This window comes from Nomascus leucogenys, chromosome 2 (assembly GCF_006542625.1).
Source record: "Nomascus leucogenys isolate Asia chromosome 2, Asia_NLE_v1, whole genome shotgun sequence".
Lineage (NCBI taxonomy): Eukaryota > Metazoa > Chordata > Mammalia > Primates > Hylobatidae > Nomascus > Nomascus leucogenys.
This window is the reverse complement of record NC_044382.1, coordinates 29,365,790-29,381,307: the sequence shown is the minus strand read 5'-3', so window position 1 is coordinate 29,381,307 and position 15,518 is coordinate 29,365,790. Positions and strand designations below refer to the sequence as shown.

The window sequence follows — 15,518 nt, the reverse complement described above, 5'->3', positions numbered from 1 at the left end:
AGAGGGCAATCTGGGGCAGAGGGAGGCCTGAGAGCCTCTGCTTGGGGCTGCCTGAGCTCAGGGTTGCCAAGTGAGCCCAGGGAGGTCCAGTCCTTGGGCCAAGGCCAGCTGAGGTAGAGTGGGGAGACCCGGAGAAACACCACAGGACTAACTGAGCAGGACCCTCTCACAGGAGCTGGGTGGCAGGGCTGGGACAGCTGAGAGCCCCCGGGTCTGCTTGCACACCCGGACCTGCCCTCTGACCCCTGCCGCCCAACTCTAGGTGGTGGGGGGCCGAGCTCCCTGGCACAGAGCTGTGACTGTGCAGCTGTGACTGTGCCCGTCCGCCTTCCTCTGCAGTGCTGGAGCAGCTGCTCCCAGAGCTCACCGGGCTGCTCAGCCTCCTGGACCACGAGTACCTCAGCGATACCACCCTGGAAAAGAAGATGGCCGTGGCCTCCATCCTGCAGAGCCTGCAGCCCCTTCCAGGTCAGCCGCCAGCAGCCTGCCTGGAGGAGCTCCACTTACGTAGGACAACAAAACCTCCCTTCACCTGACTCAAGAACATGCAGGAACCTCTGCCCCACCCCCACCCCCAGGGGCTGCCGCAGGAGGAAGGCTAAGCCCTGGACACAGCGTCCAATGCATTCCATGCGAGCTCTTGCCCAATGTCCTTGTCCACTGGGGCCCCACCTTCCCACTGACAGCCCTGGCTGTGCTCTTTGTACTCCTTCACCCCTGCCCTCCACACACACACACAACATACACACTCACATAGAACACACACACCCACGTACCCCCCACACTGACCTACAACACACGCACACAGCCCCTCACACACCCACCACACCTGACACATGACACGCACACACCCCAGCATATGCCTGACAGCCCCAGTAATCTGTTTCCATGCTGGGCTTCTGGGCCTCCTTTTACTTGGAGAAAGAGATCCTCAATACCAGTGTAAAAACTAAAACAAAGTTTGAAAACCAGTGAAATAATTTAGGACTTGAATGCGCTTTGCAAAGTGAGCACTGTGTCCCATGTGGGCTAGAAGTATGAGTGGGACGGGGGAGACCTGGTCCCTCCTCCTTCACAGCTGGCGTGTCCCACTTCTTCCTCACAGCAAAGGAGGTCTCCTACCTGTATGTGAACACAGCAGACCTCCACTCGGGGCCCAGCTTCGTGGAGTCCCTCTTTGAAGAATTTGGTAAGTGACCATCTCCCAACCTCAGCTACGGAGCCATCCCTCTTTCCCTGTGTGTGCAGAAGGGTCCCCCGACTGGGCTGGGCCTCACTCTAACATCGCATCATTAAGTCGCTTTGGGCCAGTCCTTGGCCCCTCTGGGCTCTGCCAGCTCTGAAAGTCTAATCAAAGTCTGCATAGGAATAGGAATTCAGCTCAGAGACTTGAGGAATGGTAGGGATGACCATGCAGTCCAAAGAAGGCATGGCACATTAGGGTGTTTCTTTGCCGGCCACTCCCAGGTGATTGCCACTTAAGACACTGGGCTGAGCGGTGCAGTGGCTCAGCAGAAATGAGGGCTTGTGTGGCTGCCATGGGCATGGGAGCAGCTGAGCTGGCTGCATGCAGAGTACCTGCCGTCCTAGCTCTATCCTGAGGGAAGACAGCCCTGTTCAACACAGAAAGAAAGCTACAGGCCTTGGTGAGAGAGTTTTGGGGACTCATAGACTTAGGGAGCACACTGTGCCTTTATAACATAACCCTCAAATATTTCCAAAGTACGAAAACAAGTATGATTTTATTTGATCCTCTCTATAATCCTGGAAAACAGACAAGGCAGGCATCATTGCTGCCAGCGTACAGATGAGTTTCAGAGTCATAAGTCATTTGCTTAGGGTTACTAATGGAGGGGTGGTGGAGCCCGACCTCACACTCAGGTCTCCTGACCCCAAATCCAGCCCCCTTCCCCTGGGCTGTGCTGCTCATCCTTGGCTTTCTTTGCCCATTGGCCTGTCCCTCTGTAGACTGTGACCTGAGTGACCTTCGGGACATGCCAGAGGATGATGGGCAGCCCAGCAAAGGAGCCAGCCCTGAGCCAGCCAAGAGCCCATGCCTGAGAAACGTGAGTCACGGCCTGGGTTCCCACACCTCAGGGCCTCTGTCCCTCTGGAGGAGGCAAGGGAAGCTCTCCCCTTCATGCTGGGTGCCCTCCTGGCAGTTTTGGACCCTATTGTCTCTCTCGAGTTGTGGGTGAGGGCACAGGCAGCACCGTGTGAACATTTCAATGGCTTGTGATGTGCTCGCTGTGTGTTTTTTTCTTCTGTATTTTTATTTTTATTCTTTATTTTGCCACCTTCCTGACTGGGAAGTCACTGTGTTTGTGCTGAGCAGGGAGAATGTGGTGAACTTATCTGTGCCCTCAGGCCCGAAGGACGTCACCAGCCCAACTTCTGATTGCATAACATAAGCCGGGCTATGGAAAAAGCTCTGGACCAGGAGTTGGGTGACCTCTGCCCGCCCCCATGACTCTGCTGTGTAGCCTTGGGCGAGTCGCTTCTCTTCTCTGAGCCTGAGTTTGTCACCTACAGAATGAAAGACTGGACCAGATATAGGATGCCCAACCTTGGGGCCATGGAATTAGAGCAAGGGGCTCATAATCACAACAAGCTTTGTCTGTCAACTGCATAATTCATTGTCATCATCACCAGCAACAGTACCAGTCACTAACAACTTACCATGTCCTTTACATGCTGACAGCAACTGAATGAGGCTGGCACGATTGTTATCCCCATTTTACAGATGAGGAAACTGAGGCTCAGAGAGAATGAGTGATATGACCCATGTCCCACAACTCACACGTGGCAGAACTTAGCTGTAAAGCCACGGTTCCCCTGGCCCAGTGGCTCAGCACTCAGCTGCGGGTGGTTCTGCCTCACTAAAGAACAGGCCTCACGCTTCCTTGTCCTACTGCACCTCGTGTGTGTGTAGACGTGGTTACAGAGTAGTGCAGAACTCACAGTAGCTTCTGGTAATTCTGCATGTGCTCAGTAAAAAGTATGACTACTACTGTTTGGCAGTCCACAAAACTTGCAGACATTCCAGGGGAACCCTGATGATTAAAAAACTTGTGGTAAGAAGCACTGGATAAATATGCCCTCAAGTTTTACCAGCTCTGTGGCTCTATTAAAAGGTATGGCTCCACATTCACACTGCCTCCTGCCTTCTGTGAGCTCCTGCCTCCCTCTCCCTCAGCCTCCCTCTCCACACCGTGTTCCGCTCCCCTAGCCCTCTTTTTTGTCCCCTTGCAGGCGGCCGACCTGCCTCCACCGCTCCCCAACAAGCCTCCCCCTGAGGACTACTATGAAGAGGCCCTTCCTCTGGGACCCGGCAAGTCACCTGAGTACATCAGCTCCCACAGTAAGTTCTGGTCCCCTTGGTGGGGCTGGGGACTTCCCCTCCCTGAGAAGCCAGATCTAAGTTCCTCTGTGTCCTGTGGGAGCTGGAACTGCAAGCCTGTCACCCTCCCAACCGTGTCACCATTGGCTGAGGAGAAGCTGCCCTGGGCACCTGGCCTCTTTGGTGACAGCCTGGGTGGACCAATGTGTGGGGCCCCAGGGGCTGGGGCTTAGGTTCTAGTCCCAGATCTGTGTGGCCTTGGAAAATCCTCTTGCCCTCTGGATCTCTGTTCTTCCACCCTTAAAACAAGAAAGAGGAACCAGATGCACCGTGTCTGTGTGCTAGGAGGCAGCTACACAGATGACCACCACTATACTGTTCCCCCTACTACAGCTGCTAACCCAAGTGCTCCTCTCGAGTGGGTGGTGAAATTGTTTCACTAGAATGACATCCTACAGGTGGGTTAGGTTATTGAGTCAATGCATAAAATAAAAAGCACAGGGTCTAAACCAGAGGTTGTCAGAGTAGAGTGGGGGTACCCAGGGGTTCATAAGATGATGTAGGTAGAAATATCAGAAGCTTTACTTCTATTTAATTCAACACATCTTTTAATAAGTTCCATGTGAATGTTTTGTAGTATTTATAATCTGATAATAGCATATTTATAAAAAAAGTTTATACATATATAACATACAAAAATAAACGTAAACATATGTATATATTTTTACTAGTAGGTGGATGCAATAAAATAATTTAGTGGGCACTGGTACAAGTTACCATTGAAAATCCCTTAAATTGGCCATAAAGGAGAGCCTTTGGTCTTTTCATCGGTTTCCTCCAGCATTGCAACACATGGACATTCTTTTGAATGAAGATCAGATGAAGTCACTTGTTTGGGTAAAAGGACTTAACGTTACATATAAGAAACTATGTCCTAATGTTTGGATGGCTCAGCATGAGTAGTTGAATTTGTATAAGATAATGTTTGTGTGATGCTGCTCTGTCATTCAGCAGCACAGTGGAATGCTCTGCAACCACCAAAAAATAATCAAATTTCTAAAATGAATTCTGATCAGCACAGACATATCAGTTTTATTATGTCATTGAAAACATCAAACACAAAATACTGTGTACAACAATTCCATTTGTTTTTTTAAATAGGGTGTACACACACACACACACATACACATACACACATGCATGCATCCGTTTTAACAATTTTTCAAGGATATGCAAGGAACTATTAACAGGATTTTCCTGTGGGAAATTAATAGAAATATGGGTGAAGGGAACATATTTTTTCATTCATACTCTTTTGTATTACTGTTTGTGCTTTTTACCATGGGTGAATTTTTTTTATCGTGATAAAATGCACATAAAATTAACCATTTCCACCATTTCAAACTGTCCAACAGGTGGCATTTAGTACATTCAGTACATTCACAGTGTTTGCAGCCATCACTACTATCTAGTCCCCAAACATTGTCATCACCCCAGAAGGAAGCCCGTACCACTAAGCAGTCACTCCCCATTCCCCACCCCAGCCCCTGCTAACCACCAATTCACTTTCTGTCCATATGGATTTGCCTATTCTGGACATTTCACATAAATGGAATCATATAATCTGTGGCCTTTTGTTTCTGGCTTCTTTCACTTAGCATGTTTTCTAGGTTCATCCATGTTGTAGCATGCCTCAGAACTTCTTTCCTTTCTATGGCTGAACACTTCCCACCGTACGGATAGACCACATTGGGCTTATCCATTCCTCAGCTGAGGGACCTGGGGCTGATTGCACCTTTTGGCTGTGGTGCTTGGACCAGGTAATCCACAGCCCTCTTCAGCCTTGATAGTCTCAGGTTCTGTGTTATCACAAACTGCTGTTGGGATGTAAAACAGGCAACTTTATTTTATACATTCAAGGACAGGGAACAGTGCTGCTGGGCCATGAATCCCAGGTCAAGCCTATTGGCTAGATGGGGCTCCTTCACCTCCCCAGGGAACTCACTTCCCTCTCAGACAGAGCAGAGAAGGCACCTCCCAGAAGCAGCTGGAATCCTGGGGCAGAAGGAAAGGGAGGGCTTCAGGAAGGGCCGGGAACCTTGTCCAGGGAGAGCACGCCAAGCCCATCAGGGAGTATCCTTCCTCTCGCGCACAGCGTCCAGCCCTGCCGGGTGTCTGAGTACTGTGTCCCCATGCCCCCTCACCCTTCCCTACTTCACACCTCTGGCCCTGACACCCCTTTTCACCTCCCAGGAGATGTCCAGCGTCTGAGGCCTCAGGGTGCCTGCTGGAAAGGCGGGCTCCGAGCCTCACTTGGGAGGTAGAACTGGGTGTCCCAGTTACTGGGAATGTCAGTGCTACCATCTTCAGAAAACAGATGCACAGGCGGGGCTAGGAGCCCAGAGCAGCATTCTGAAGAGCAGTATGCTGTGAGAGTGAGTTGGACTGGGTGAAGGGAGGGGGGATGTGCACCATCCCCTGAGCTGGCACCCTCAGTTCTGATCCAGGCTCTGTCACCAGCAAACTGTGTGTGGCTTGTTTCCTTGTCTGTAAAATGGGGCTGATATCTACCTCCCTGCCTTGTGGGAATCAAAGGAGACAATCACAGTAATAACAGCTGGCACTTGTTTAGCATATCGTGTGTCCTAAGAATTGACATGAATTGTATCACTAAGCCAAGGTGGGAATTGCTCATGTCACTTTCCAGATCAAGAGTCTGAAATACACAGAGACTTTTCTTTTTGAGGTCACTCAGTAAATGATAGAGATAGGATTTGAACTCAACTCGGATTGATCCCAAAGCACATGCTCTTAACCATCTGAACTTCAAAGTATGTTCCAGGGACCGCCTGCATCAAAATAACCTTTTTAAAAAATCATCAAATAAATTTTTCCCAACTCATTGGAGTCCAATATGTTTTCTATTTTTATGGATGTTTAGAATTTTCCTATTAGTCATTTTTTAATGCAGATTCTTCAGCACAGCCCACTCCAGTGAACCAGAATCTCTGGAGATACAGCCCAGGGGTGTCTATTTTCAAACAACTCCCCAGGTGATTCTGATACAGAATACAGTTTGAGACATCCCACTAACCCCAGCACTGCACCGTACTACCTCCCAGCTCCAAATGGGAAGGTGTTGTGAAAATCTGCACAGGTAGTTGTAGTCACTATTATGCACGATATTATTAGCTCCTCTAGTCCAATTCTTTCTTTGCAGTCCCAGAGGTTTAGAAAGAAGTAAGAGGAAGGGCTGAGGTGGAAGAAGATGAGAAGGCAGAGCAGGGAGGGAGGTCTCAGCCCAAGCAGCTGGTACATTGCTCCCTGCAGTGCAAAAATCAGAGCTGTGACCAACACACCACACACACACACACACACACACACACACACACACACACACCATGCACACATGCACACATGCAATGCTCTGGGGTCATTGAGGAGGAGCTGACCACTCACTGCCTGAGAAAGTCAGAGGAAAGATCGTTGATCTGGGTCTTGACGGATGAGAAGTCCTCTGGTAGAAGAGAGAGGGCACAGGGAAAAGCATGAATACAGGCCGGGAGATATGACAGCCCAGCAGGGCAGTTTCTGGTGACAGGAGCAGAGTGACTGTGGGGAGCTAGAACAGATGAGATGCAGAGAGGAGGCCTCACACCGTGGCCAGAGCTGCTCAGAGTGCCTGCTGTCTCTTCCCTGAGGAGGAGCAGGGGTGTCAGGGTCTCCCCCAGTCCTGGCCCCTGGAGTCTGCCTGCATTTCTCCAAAGTGCAGCTCTTTCTGACAACCCACAGATGGCTGCAGCCCCTCACACTCGATTGTGGATGGCTACTATGAGGACGCAGACAGCAGCTACCCTGCAACCAGGGTGAACGGCGAGCTTAAGAGCTCCTGTAAGTACCAGGTGGGCGTCCAGATGCTGGGCAGGGCTTCTGCCCTTGCAAAGGGCAGGCCTTGTCCTGGCCCTTAGCATGAGTGTGCCCACCAGCCCCTCAACCCAGACCATGGTCACTAGAGAGGCCCAAACGCCCTTGTTTTGGGTGACCCCAACACTCAGTGGAAAGACCACTGGAATGGAAATCAGGAGGCCTGGATCTCACCCTTTCCCTGACTTTTGATAACTGATCTTAGGTGAGTAATTTCTTTTCGCTGAGCCTCAAGTTTCCTTATCTATAAAATGGAGATTTGCTGGGTTATTGTGAGAATAACCAGAGACAACAGATGTCAAGATGAAGGGGTAATGACAATAGCATAAATTTATTGAGCATTTATTGGGTGCCAAACACTTGGCTAAACACTGTCCATGCATTGGTCTTCAAATAGCCAGCTGAAGTGGGTTCTGTCATTTATTGTGATCATTTTACTGATGAGGACACTGAAGCTCTGAGAAGGGAAGTAACCAATTTCACAAAGCAAGGGATAAATCAGTACAACAAAGTGCAAAAGTAGGGGCCAGCCAGGTGTGGTGGCTCACACCTGTAATCCCAGCACTTTGGGAGGCCAAGGCAGGTGGATCACCTGAGGTCAGGAGTTGGAGACCAGCCTGGCGAACATGGTGAAACCCCATCTCTACCAAAAATACAAAAATGAGCCGGGTGTGGTGGTGGGCGCCTATAATCCCAGCTACTTGGGAAGCTGAGACAGGAGAATCGCTTGAACTCGGGAGGCAGAGGTTGCAGTGAGCTGAGATCACGCCACCGCACTCCAGCCTCGGTGACAGAGCGAGACTCCATCTCCAAAAAAAAAGTAGGGGCCTTAGTCATTACCAGTGTCATGCCTTATGCCCATGCCTTCCTAGCCTCAGGCCCCAGTGCAGGGATCGCTGCAGAGGGGTAAGAAGGTGCTTCCCCAGGATGGCACAGTGATGGATCCTTTCCCATGACGCCTGCAGATAATGACTCTGATGCAATGAGCAGCTCCTATGAGTCCTACGATGAGGAGGAGGAGGAAGGGAAGAGCCCGCAGCCCCGACACCAGTGGCCCTCAGAGGAGGCCTCCATGCACCTGGTGAGGGAATGCAGGATATGTGCCTTCCTGCTGCGGAAAAAGCGTTTCGGGCAGTGGGCCAAGCAGCTGACGGTCATCAGGGAGGACCAGCTCCTGGTGAGTGGTCAGCAGCAGCCATGTGCCTTGGCCTCACGTGGACTTGCATGTGGGTGTGTCTCTACATACATGCGGGTATGTCTGCCTTGGGCATACCTGGATTGACTTTGTGCACAGAAGCTCAAAGCCCCCATGCTCCCAAGATCAGGACTTTCCCCACTGGAGCAGAATTTAAACACACACACACACACCCTGTGCCTCTCTTTCTCTCTCTCTCTCTCTCTCTCTCTGTCTCTCTCTCTCAAATTTAAAGACCTGGGCTAGGCACGGTGGCTCACGCCTGTAATCCCAGCACTTTTGGAGGCCAAGGCAGGTGGATCACTTGAGGTCAGGAGTTCGAGACCAGCCTGGCCAACATGGTGAAACCCCATCTCTACTAAAAATACAAAAAATTAGCCAGGTACGTGCCTGTAGTCCCAGCTACTTGGGAGGCTGAGTTAGGAGAATCGCTTGAAACCAGAAGGCTGAGGTTGCAGTGAACCGAGATCATACCACTACACTCCAACTTGGGCGACGGTGTGAGACTCCATCTCAAAAACCAAAAAAAAAAGACCTGATACAGGCTTTACCATGTTTTTGTTTTGCCAAAAAAAAGAATTTTTTATCACTTTTAAATTTTTGTTGTTTTTCATTATGCAAGTAAATGTGCTTATTTATAAAACTAGAGAAAAACAAATGAAAAGTGATTTTAAAAAAACTATTGACCAAATGTCAATAATTTCCTTGACCAAGAGATAACCACTATTATAATAGCTTTAGTGTACACATTTCTACCCTCATTTCCATACATCTGTCTTTTATAAAACGAATCCCCTAAAAAACTCAATCGTTCTATTACTTGCTTTTTTTAAGAAGGGTTTTTTTATATTTACCATCTCTCATCCTATCATTTCATAAAAGAAAGAGCACCTTTAATTACAAAGTAAGAGGATAAACATAATTTCAGAAAAAGAATAGCTTCTGTCCCCAGAAGTCTGTTGACAAGCCTTGCCCAACATGAATGCATCTGAAACATGACCTTTTCTCACTGCAGGGCGGCACTAGTCCAAGGGACATGACCAATCTCTTTCCAATCCTGCCCCTTCTGTATTTTTCTCCACATATTGCAGTAGCTAGGACCTCAAGCACAATGCAAACAGAAGTGGGAGAGCAGACATCCTTGTCTCAGTCTAGAGCTCAAAAGGGAAGTCACTGTTAAGGCTGAGTATGGTGGCTCATGCCTGTAATTCCAGCACTTTGGGAGGCTGAGGCAGGAGGATCACTTGAAGCTAGGAGTTCAAAACCAGCCTGGGCAACAAAGCAAAACTCTGTCTCTAAAAAAAAAAAAAAAAAAAAAAAACACAATGTTTTTTAATTAGCCAGGCATAGTGGTATGCACCTGTAGTCCCAGCTACTCAGGAGTCTGAGGCAGGAAGATTGCTTGAGCCTGGGAGTTTGAAGCTGCAGTGAGCTATGATCACAGCAGTGTACTCCAGCATGGGTGATAAAGCAAGACCCAGTCTCTAAACGTAATAATAATAATTTACCATTCAGGATGACATTTGCTGTGGGTTGTTTGTAGATGAAAATGTTCCTTATTATTACATTAAGGAGATCCTTCTATTCTTAGTTCACTTAAATGGATGCTGAATTTTATCAAATACTTTTTCTAGCTCTATTCAGATATGTGATTTTTGGCCTTTTTTTCTGTTCATATGATTAATGATACAATTGATCTTTGAATGTCAAACCGCTCTTGCATTCCTAGAATAAACCCCACTTAGTCTTGATGTAGTTGCTTTTTATATACGTCTGGAATCCAATTGCTAGCATTTTGTTCAGGGCTTTTGCGATTGGGTTATGAGAGAAATTAGCCTATAATTTTCTCTTTTCGTAATGTCATTGACTGGCTCTGGTATGAAGGTAATGCTGGGCTCATTAAAAAAAATGGGGAAGTGAGAATCATTATTCGTAAACTATTGACTTCCCAAGGCCAACCCTCCATCTCCATTAGAATTCTGTCTCCCAAATTCCTGCCAGGTAGATTTTTAACTGGCTTCCTCCCCAGCCAGCCCGTTTCTTCTCTGGTTCTTTAGGCTAACCTGGTCTTCCTAGGATTGTGCTACATTCTGCCTCTTCCCAAATAGGTACTTGTGACTGAAAATTGCCCAAAGATGCCTCCTCCCAGGTTTATCTTTTAAGGTGAACGGCCTGGACCCTTCAGCTATCCTCACACAGTGCCCATGGCTAGGCTGGGTGGGGGAGGTCTCTAAAGGGAGGTCGGGCTTCCCCCGAGCCTTTGTGTGAGGATATCTCCCTCCTCTACCCTCTACTTCAGAAGATCCTGATGCGTTTCTCTCCCTGTCCAGTGTTACAAAAGCTCCAAGGATCGGCAGCCGCATCTCAGGTTGGCGCTGGATACCTGCACCATCATCTATGTGCCCAAGGACAGCCGGCACAAGAGGCACGAGCTGCGTTTCACCCAGGGGGCTACCGAGGTCTTGGTCCTGGCACTGCAGAGCCGAGAGCAGGCCGAGGAGTGGCTGAAGGTGTGTGGCCTGCACCTGACCTTCCCGCCTTCTCACCCTTTCTGTCTTCCCCAAGCCAGCCCTCAGTAGAGCTGGCTCCTGTCCCTGGAAGAGCCTCTTGCTCAGTGCCTGAGCCCAAGTGCCCTGTGTGTGGCTAGGGCTTATGTATGGAAATGGGCCTCGGATATCTCCAAGAGGCAGACTTCATGATGGAGACCTGTGTTCCTTCTGGTTATTTGAATTCCCTTTCCAAATCCTTACTGTGGGCTTATTCAGCCTGCGCTTGTATACCTCCTGGAACTGGAGGCTTAGTATCTACAAAGGAAGCTGATTTCATCATTACACCTGTGAATTCTTAAAACAACAACAACAACAAAGGAAAAATCCTCCCTTGCCTTGAAACGTACATCCTTGTAATGACCACCTATGGGCCAGTTTCTGCCTCTGCAGCTACATGGAACAATGAGAGTCACCACAAAATGTGCACTTACTTTGTACCATGCATTGTGCCAAGAGCTTTGCATACATGACCTCATTTCTGCTTGAAAATGGGACAAAATATTATTGTTCCCATTTCACAGATGAGGAAACTAAGACACAGCTTTGAGAACTTATGTGACTTGCCAAAGGTCATACAACCAAAGTGGTTGGAGCCAGAATTTGAAGCTAAGAAGTAAATCTACTCCAAAGGCCATAGGCAGGATGACATAGTGATGACATGGGAGAGGGGACTTTGTGGCACCCATACTTGAGTGCAAGCCCCAGGCCTAAGGGGCACTTACTGGCTGTGTGACCTTCTGCAAATGACTTTGCCCCTCTGTGCCTGTTTTTTTCATCTGTGAAATGGTCCTTGGATTCTGGAGAGCACTTGGCACAGTGCCTGCCAGGCAGTGAGTGTGTGGTAACTGTCAGTAATTACTGTTGTGCCGACTGCGATGCCCCATCCCCCATTCCTTTACAGCACACCCCATCCTTGCACCGCCTCTACTTCACTCTGACACCGTCCTTTCCTCCTCTGATCTTCCTGCTGGAACAATGAAACCAGACACCTCCCTCCCCACCCAGCCCTTTCCTTCCTGTGATAACCAGCCCCCATGATGGAACATTTGGTGTTTCTCATTACCCCTTTGTCTCAGGAGGGAAGGAAGGGAGAGAACCTGCCTGCTGGGGGAGCCTGTATCCTCCACGAGCTGGTTGGGTCGGCAGATGGATCCCTAGACTGGAGTTAAAAGAGACTTGCCTTGACATTGATCCTGGGCGGCTGTCAGCCCAGTGGGCAGCTGAACTGCCTGCATTTAGTTTCTGGCTCTGCCGCCACCTAACAGGTGGCTTCCCCTCTGCGAGGCTCATCATCTTAAGCTGTAACTCAGGGCTTACAAGGCTGGTGGGGGATAAAATGGGATAATCCACAGAAAGCCACCAGTTAGGTGAGCAACAAATGGTGGCTGTGATTATTTCCTGATCTCATGCTTATTGCTGTGTGGCCTTGGCGAGTGAGCGGATGCCTTTAGGAGATGGAGGTGATAACTCCAGCTGCCCTACAGGTTGCTGTAAAGGTGCACATGGTCACAGAAGCAGGTCCTTCACGCTTGTGAGGCTTTATGGTACCCATCACTCTTCGCATTCACGGTCACACTGTCCTCAGGCAACCCAAGGAGGGAAGCAGAGGACTAGTATATTCCCATGTTGCAGATGTGGACACTGAGGCCCAGAGCAGGGAAGTGGCTCTTCCAAGACCACACAACTAATTAGCAATAAGCCTCTTGGTCCCCATCCTTGTATCTTTTCAACCCAGGGGACAGATATGGGAGAAAGCCTTTACAAACCCCAGTGTGCCCCACACATATGCAGGTGGCTGTGTCAGCCCATCTCTTCCCCACAGTGGCCTTGACCCTCTGTTCTACAGCATTCACCACACAGACCCCATTCTTCCTTTGCATCAACAGCTTCCCTGCCCACCCGTTCACAGCTGTGTGTCCTCTTCACAGGTCATCCGAGAAGTGAGCAAGCCAGTTGGGGGAGCTGAGGGAGTGGAGGTCCCCAGATCCCCAGTCCTCCTGTGCAAGTTGGACCTGGACAAGGTATATCTGTCTCTCCACTAGGTTTTCCCCGGGCCAGGCAGTGGCCACTCAACATGGGCTCAACCCCAGGGGAACTAACTGGCTGAGGGGAAAGTCAGGCAACTGCCAAACTGTAGGTGCCCAGCACAGAGCTGGCACAACAGTAGGTGCTTAATAAATGTCTCCTGAATTCATGAATGCATGAACAAATGAGTGCCTGTGCCCAAAGTGCAGTACAAGCCAGAGGAGGGAGTGATGCACCCTGCCAGGACAGGAGGAGGTCACATTGCAACTGTGCCATGAAAAATAAGTTGAAATTTGTCAATTAGAAAAGGAGGGTGTATAATCCCAGCACTTTGGGAGGCCAAGGCGGGCACATCACTTGAGCCCGGAGTTCAAGACCAGCCTGGACAACATAGTGAGACCTCATCTCTAAAACAAAAAAGTTACAAAACAATTATCCAGGTGTGGTGGCACATGCCTGTAGTCCCCGCTACTCAGGAGGCTAAGGTAGGAGACTTACTTGAGCCTGGCAGGTGGAGGCTGCAGGGAGCCATGATTGCATCACTGCACTCCAGCCTGGGCAACAGAGTGAGACCCTGTCTCAGAAAAAAGAAAGAAAAGAGAGAGAAAGAAAGAAAGAGAAAGAGAAGGAGTAGGCCGGAAGCAGTGGCTCACGCCTCTAATCCCAGCACTTTGGGAGGCCAAGGGCGGGTGGATCACCTGAGTTCAGGAGTTCGAGACCAGCCTGACCAACATGGAGAAACCCCATCTCTATTGAAAATACAAAAATTAGCCGGGCGTGTTAGCACATGCCTGTAATCCCAGCTACTCAGGAGGCTGAGGGAGGAGAATTGCTTGAACCGGGAGGCGGAGGTTGTGGTGAGCCGAGATCGTGCCATTGCACTCCAGCCTGGGTAACAATAGCGAAGCTTCATTTAAACAAAAAAAAAAAAAAAAAGAGAGAGAGAGAAGGAGTGTGCCTCTTTGGAACACGAGAGAAGCAGTCGTTAGCCAGTTGGTCAGGCTGTTAGCAAATATGTCCCAGTACCTACACATTGCCAGGTATTGTGGGTAACAAAGGGCCTCAGACCCAAGTCCTCCCCTTAAGGACATTACAGTCGAGGGGAAGGGTTAAGACCCACAGACACGGGCCTTGCACGATGTAATCAAGGCTAGTATTTATAGACTGTGACTGCATGCCCTGCAGTGTACTGAATGCTTTCTATGTATTAACTGAGGTGATTTTCATAACAACTCTTTGGGTAGGTACATTTTCAGAGGAGAAAGCTGAGACACAGATTTGCCCAAGGTCACATAGTAAATAAGAACCGTAGCCAGGATTTGAACCCAGACAGTCTAGTTCTTAATGACTGTGCTGCCCCTCCTCTCAAGGCCAGGATCCTGAGCACCTGCTTGACAGGTACCCGGTAAGTATCCGGGGCACCCCAGGAACTGTGCTCGCCACTGAAATGCAGTCCAAACACAAACAGGTGCAAGCCCTGCCCTCACAGCACTTCCAGCCCAGTAAGAAGCAGACATGAATCAAATAGTCACACAGACTTATAAATGCCAAGCTGTGTAAGTGCTAGGAGGGAAAAGTACCAGGTACCCTGGGGCCCTGCCTCTGCCTCAGCACCCTAGGACGGCTTCTCTGAGGAAGTGACATTTCAGATGAAGATGAAAAATTAGCAGGGAAGAGGAGGGAAAAGGCATTCTAAGCAGAGGGAAAAGGTGCAGGAGCAGGAAGAAGCATGGAACTGAAAACGACCAGTATGGCTAAGCTGAGTGAGAAAGGAGAGCCCACCAGCCTATTAGAGTATCCCAGAAAGCTACAGTGAGTGGAACAGGGGCCCACGCTGGCTGGAGGGGCAAGAAGGGTGAAGGAAGATGGGCACCTATGTTGAGCCTTAAGGCATAGGCAAGATTTCACCGAGGCAGAGGTGGGCCGAGGGGAGGGAACAGAAGCAAAGGTATGGGATCAGGCAGAGTCACCAGGAGTGGAAGATGGGTACTCGTGCCCAGGTGGATGCAGGAGGAGAAACTCAACCCTATCCTCACTTAGCCTTTGCCATTCGTGAGGCCAGAGGGAAAGCAGCGTTGATGGTGTCAGTGTGTGTGAGTGTGTGTGTGCACGCACTTGCCAGCGCATGCCGTGGTACAGTTTGAAAGATGTGTAGAGGGGAAGAAGAAGCAAGCTTGCAGAGTTGAGCTTTCCTGTGGTTGAGCATCCACAGGGAGGGTAACTAGAATGTTGGGGGTGGTATTTTGGGTGGAGAGTGAGGGTGAGGATGTGATATTGGTGGGTCTATAGAATCATGTGATTGCATTGTCACCATCAAGTTCATTCCAAAGTGCTCACAGTACCTCTTTGTATTTGCTCTATCTGATGGAAAACTTACCATCTGTACACCATTGCAGAACACATAGAGCCATAACTTCTGTTTCACCATTTGAAGAGGTGATTCTTTATACTTGACAGTTCTGTCCTCTTTCTGACAGCTGTCACG

At 49.3% G+C, this 15,518-nt stretch overlaps 1 protein-coding gene across 1 annotated transcript in view; it reads left to right on the top strand.

Moving 5' to 3' along the window:
* AFAP1L1 (actin filament associated protein 1 like 1) overlaps positions 1 to 15,518 on the top strand; it is a 70,810-nt gene that overhangs the window by 27,294 nt on the left and 27,998 nt on the right. The window contains exons 2-9 of the mRNA XM_030826778.1: positions 340 to 468; positions 1,106 to 1,189; positions 1,969 to 2,066; positions 3,253 to 3,361; positions 7,133 to 7,231; positions 8,230 to 8,441; positions 10,790 to 10,969; positions 12,937 to 13,029. Of these exons, the coding sequence (XP_030682638.1) occupies positions 340 to 468; positions 1,106 to 1,189; positions 1,969 to 2,066; positions 3,253 to 3,361; positions 7,133 to 7,231; positions 8,230 to 8,441; positions 10,790 to 10,969; positions 12,937 to 13,029 (1,004 nt within the window). The remainder of the gene's footprint in view (positions 1 to 339; positions 469 to 1,105; positions 1,190 to 1,968; positions 2,067 to 3,252; positions 3,362 to 7,132; positions 7,232 to 8,229; positions 8,442 to 10,789; positions 10,970 to 12,936; positions 13,030 to 15,518) is intronic.